A 5,514-nucleotide genomic window follows, 5' to 3' on the forward strand; every position below is an offset into this window, starting at 1 on the left:
TGGACGACTGACAAACAGTGGTGTGCAAACTGTGCTGCACCAAGATCAGCCGGGGAGCCACCACTACAAGCCTCACCACCAGCATTTGGTGATTTTGTTTTTATGACACAATTTGCAGTATATTGTGAAGAATCCTAATATTCTGTAGATTTCACACTGACACTAAGCCTAAGCACCCATTTACAATTGTCGACTGACAGACACAAATGCACCCCACATTCGTTTCAGTGACGATCGCTCTTCTGCTTTTACACAGGAGTGATCATTCCTCGGTGCATGCAGGTGGAGTGGGTCAGGGATCATTTTGGCGTGTCCGCCTCCTTTCAAATTAAGCAGGCAGCCAACTATAGATGAACAATTGCTTGGTTACACAGGTAGATCGTCATTTGATTTTCTGATGGGTGCATAATGCGAACGTCTAACAAAATTTCTTTCGCCGCATAGATCATGCAGGCATTACACTACATGATGTAATGCAATGCTTATTTCTTCAGACTGAACTTTTTTCTCCAGAGGCGGGGAACACTGACTTGTCTATATAATTGGAACAACTTTTCCTTATACTTTACTGTTTATATACACTCTTTATCAAAAACATCAAGCACCTAATAGTGTGAGCAGTGAGTAATTGTTGGTTTGCCGCAAAGCTCGGCATGCAGTAGCATCTATTCCACCTCACCACTATATTCAACCTCTCTCTGACCTCTGGCATTTTCCCCTCCTCAATCAAACATACTATCATCCCCACTGCTAAAGAAACTGACTCTTAACTTGACCGATGCTGCAACTACCGACCTTTCTCAAATTTCCCCTTCATCTCCAAACTATTCGAACACCTAGTTTACTCCCATATTATAAGCTATCCCTCAAAAAAAACTCTCTGCTTGCCCATCATAGTCAAGTTTCCTCCCTATACACTTGACAGAAACTACCCTAACAAAAGTGTCAAATGACCTCCTAATGGCTAAATCAAGGGGTGACTACTTTCTACTGATCCTCCTTGACCTCTCTACAGCATTTGACACTGTTCACCACAAACTCCTCCTCAAAATGCTTCACTCCATTGGTCTAAAGGACACTGCTCTTTCTTGGTTCTCCTCTTACCTTTCTGACCACTCATTTAGCATATCCTTTGCAGGCTCTTCTCCCGTCCTTTTTCCCTTGCTGTTGGGGTCCCCCAGGACTTGGTCCTTGGCCCCCTCCTCTTCTCCATCTATACAACCAAAATTGAACAAACCGTCAGGAGATTTGGCTATCAGTACCATCTCTATGCTGACCACACCCAGGTATACACCTCTTCCCATGACATCATAGCATCATTCCTTCAGAATGCTACTGACTGTCTGCCCACTGTCTCTAACACTATATCCTCTCTCTACTTAAAAACTGACCTACTAATGTTTCCACCCTCTGCTAACTGACCTAATCTTGACATCTTTATCTCAGTGTGTGACGCCACCAAAACTCCCAGACAGCATGCCTGCTGTTTTGGGGTTATGTTCTACTCTGATCTCTCCTTTATTTCCTACAACCAATCTCTTGCCAGAACAGGTCACCTGCACCTCAAGGACATTGCAAGAATCTGCCCTTTTCTCACCGCGAGCACTATAAAAATACTCACTGATGACCTCATCCACTCTCGTCTCAATTATTGCAACTCACTGCTGATTGGCCTCCCCCGTGCCAGACTTTTCCCTCTCTAATCCATCCTGAATGTGGCAGCAGGTTCATTTTCCTGTTCAGCGGCTACACGGATGCCTCTGCCCTGTGCCAGTCACTGCACTGGCTGCCCTTCAAATACAGAATGCAATTCAATCTCACAACACTCATCTACAAAACTTTCCACAGCACTGTGCCGCCCTATATTGCAAAACAGAAAAGGGGGGGTTGGTACAGTGTTACCCAGTAGAGCAAAGCATGACTGCCATTAGTGAGAGAAACCAAGAAATCTTATAGATATAACTTTCAATGACTAACAAATATACAAATCATGTATTTTTGTTATCCAATATAAGGTATCATATCTAGAAGAATACTTGGTTTCTCTCACTGAAAACAATCATACTTTGTCCTATATTGCTTCACTCATCTCAATCCAGCACCCAGCTTGCACCCTCTGCTCTCAAACAAAATCAGATTAAGCAACCCTCTAACTTAAACCTCTCAATCCCACTCCAAGACTTCTCCAGAGCAGCACCAGTCCTCTGGAGCGCACTGCCCCAATCTATCCGGGCAATCCTTGACACACAAAATTTAAGGCATGATCTTAAAATGTACCTCTTCAGGAAGGCATACCATATCTCCTAAACCAAAACCCTCTGGATGCCACATGATAATATGCTCTCTGTCCTACTGATTGCAATCCCTGCCAGCCCCAATCAACTGCCCCCTGCAGTCATACTGATTCGGCCACTATGCGGCTCAATTTGACCATTGTCTGTGTGTATAGCATCCCACACTCTCAACCTCACCATATCTTGCACATTTCCAGCCTCTTTACCTTCTGTATCACCACATTATTGGTAGTATGTAAGCTCATTAGAGCAAAACCCTCACTCCTACTGTTTCCATCAATTGATTACTAAATGTAACCGTGGTTTTGTTTCTGATCCCTCTGTTTTGTAAGCGCTGCGAAATATGTTGGCGTTATATAAATAAAGATTATTATCTTAGGCAGATATGCTAATGATTATAGTTCTGGCACAATTAGATAAATAGTCTTGCCAATTTAGGCTTTAAAAGTTTTACCTTTAGTTCATAAAACAGCTCTCAGAGGTACTTGTGTGCATTGGACCTCTTTTTCCACTCGTGGGCAGGGCACATCCACATTTTTATACCAGACGGCATCACACAGAGTCCTCTATGCAATATCAAGCTTAACCAGCAGTAATCTAGAAAGGGTGAAAAGGGATGACAGCATCGAAGGATATGGATAACACATTATGGGGATGAAATCAGTTTTGCTTTACAGTTTATCAACTTACCACACGGTTTCAAAAAACAGACTGCTGCAGAGCAGAAATATTACAATGTGGAATGAGTAAAGCAAATTTATTTACAAGGACGCTGTTATTCCCAGATGTAACATGCTGCACTTCGTACATAATACAACTCTAAGCCACAGTTAGGCCAAAAAAATATATGAATATTACATGATATTTGCCTATAAATTATTGCCACTAAATCCCTCAAAGGAAAACATTACTTATCATGCGTAGTTTCACGGGCTTCATATGCCTTTTGTATACTTGTGATTGTTCAATAAAGACTTTAAAAAGTTTTTAATAGTGTTTTGTGTGAATTTTCATACTGCAGCTACTATAATAACAATTGAGGGTGGTGGAGAGAATAGGGAAGGCTCCAGTGTGGGAAATGTATAAAGTGCCATTTAGACAAGGATTATCACTCAAAATTCTTTCAAAAGCCATCTTTTGAGCGATAATCGTTGCATCTAGAGATGAGCGAGCGTACTCAGTAAGGACAGATACTCGAGCGAGTATCGTTCTTACCGAGTACCTGCCTGCTCGCCCGCAAAGATTCCGGTTCCGGCAGGGGTGAGCGCTGTGTTGCTGGAGTGAGCAGGAGGGAGCAGGGGGGGGGGGGGGGAGGTCTCCCTCCTGTTATTCCCCACCGGCACCAGAATCTTTGCGAGCGAGCAGGCAAGTACTCGGTAAGGGCGATACTCTCTGGAGTATCTGTCCTTACCAAGTACGCTTACTCATCTCTAGTTGTGTCTAAACACGCGGCAATCATGCAGTTTTTATTAACAATTCACTAATTGTTGTCTTTCAGCTAGCTAAAAGACAACGATGAGTCTTATCAAGACCGCGTGCCGAGTTCTCAGCGGGATACCGCTGTTACTATTGTTTCAGCTGGTATTCTGCTTGAAGAACACAGCAGGAGTATGCAGAAGACAGCACTCCAGCTGTTTTCTGCATATTCCGCTGTATACCAGCTGAAAGCTCCGAGAACACAGCAGGAGTATGCAGAAGACAGCACTCCAACTGTGTTCTGCAAATACCGCTCAGAGCGCTCAGCGGTATACCGGCTGAGCGCTCTGAGAACACAGCAGCTGTATACAGAAGACAGCACTCCAGCTGTCTTCTGTATACTGAGGGAGCCTTCATTTACACACTAATAAGCTCTTAAGTAGCTAATTAGCTACTTAAGAGCCTATGCAAAGTGAATGCTCAAGACTGTCACGCAAACTGTCCTTTGAGAGAATTTTGAGCGATAATCATTGTGTCTAAATGAGCCTTAACTCCTCTGCCAGGAGAATCTTGATAAGTCAAGAGATGGGGGTGGATTGATGAGCTGTACTTAAGGGTGGGACCACCTGCACTACTACAGGGAAGGGGGGAGGTTGACAAGATATAAGTGGGTGGGCACCTGTTACTTTTCCAGAAGTGAGCAGTTTGAACAGACATGTACATGCTGTATTACTATCTATTATCAGGGAGTACAATTTTGCAGTCATTCCTGCCTTTTCCCCAGCAGATCAGTTCTTCTATTCTTTTCAGATTTGAACAAAATGATAAAACATTTTGGGAGAAACACACAACCTAAAAGTCCAGCATTGGACACCATTACTGCAAATATCTCCACCACCACCATAGATTTCCCTCTGGTGCTCAGATAAGCCGGGATCATGGAGATCCAGACACTGCAGAACAGCAGCATGCTGAAGGTGATGTACTTGGCTTCATTAAAACTGTCCGGTAATGTCCTCACCATGAAAGCCAGAACAAAGCTCACCGCTGCCAAGAGCCCCATATAACCCAACATGGAGTAAAAGCAGATATCCGAGCCTTCATTACACTGAATGATGATTTTCCCAGGATAAGACTGAGTGTCCAGGTCCTGAAATGGGGGAGAAATAGACAACCAGATAATACAGATGACAACTTGCATAGATGAACACAACAGCACTATGGTATAGGGCAACTTCACATTCAACCATTTTCTCCAGGGACTTCCAGGCTTGGTGGACTTAAAAGCAACACAAACCATAACAGTCTTGGCGAGAAGTGAAGATACGGCAACTGAAAAAAAAATCCCAAAACTGGTTTCTCGTAATCTACAAGTTACGTTCTTGGGGCAACCAAGAAACAAGAAGACAGAGAGAAAGCTGAGGATGATGGAGACCAGGAGGAGATAACTCAGGTTCCGGTTATTAGCTTTAACAATAGGAGTGTCCCGGTAGAAGATAAATATTCCAAATATGAAGCCAGTCAAAAGACATCCAAAGACTGAGACACTGGAAAATACAGAAGCCATTGTGTCATTCTGGTAAGAGATGAATTCCAGGACTTTGGGCAGGCATCGGTCTCTCTTCTCATTTGGCCATTCATCACTTTGGCATTTAATACAGTTCTCAGCATCTGTAGGAATATTTCAAAACATATTTAATGTTACATCCATCTATCTATCTATCTATCTATCTATCTATCTATCTATCTATCTATCATATTGATCCATCTAACAGTGCTGGAACTACTACTGGGCATGAGTACC

At 43.1% G+C, this 5,514-nt stretch overlaps 1 protein-coding gene across 1 annotated transcript; it reads right to left on the bottom strand.

Moving 5' to 3' along the window:
* Positions 1–4,473: 4,473 nt before the first annotated feature.
* LOC136573443 (vomeronasal type-2 receptor 26-like) lies at positions 4,474–5,277 on the bottom strand. The gene has a single exon (XM_066574733.1). The coding sequence runs from the start codon at positions 5,275–5,277 to the stop codon at positions 4,474–4,476; it is 804 nt and encodes a 267-aa protein (XP_066430830.1).
* Positions 5,278–5,514: the final 237 nt, after the last annotated feature.

Source organism: Eleutherodactylus coqui, chromosome 7, assembly GCF_035609145.1.
Source record: "Eleutherodactylus coqui strain aEleCoq1 chromosome 7, aEleCoq1.hap1, whole genome shotgun sequence".
Classification (NCBI taxonomy): Eukaryota; Metazoa; Chordata; class Amphibia; order Anura; family Eleutherodactylidae; genus Eleutherodactylus; species Eleutherodactylus coqui.

Bases quoted from the DNA above. Each gene is read 5' to 3' on its own strand.
- LOC136573443 (XM_066574733.1), bottom strand. From the start codon at position 5,277: ATGGCTTCTGTATTTTCCAGTGTCTCAGTCTTTGGATGTCTTTTGACT.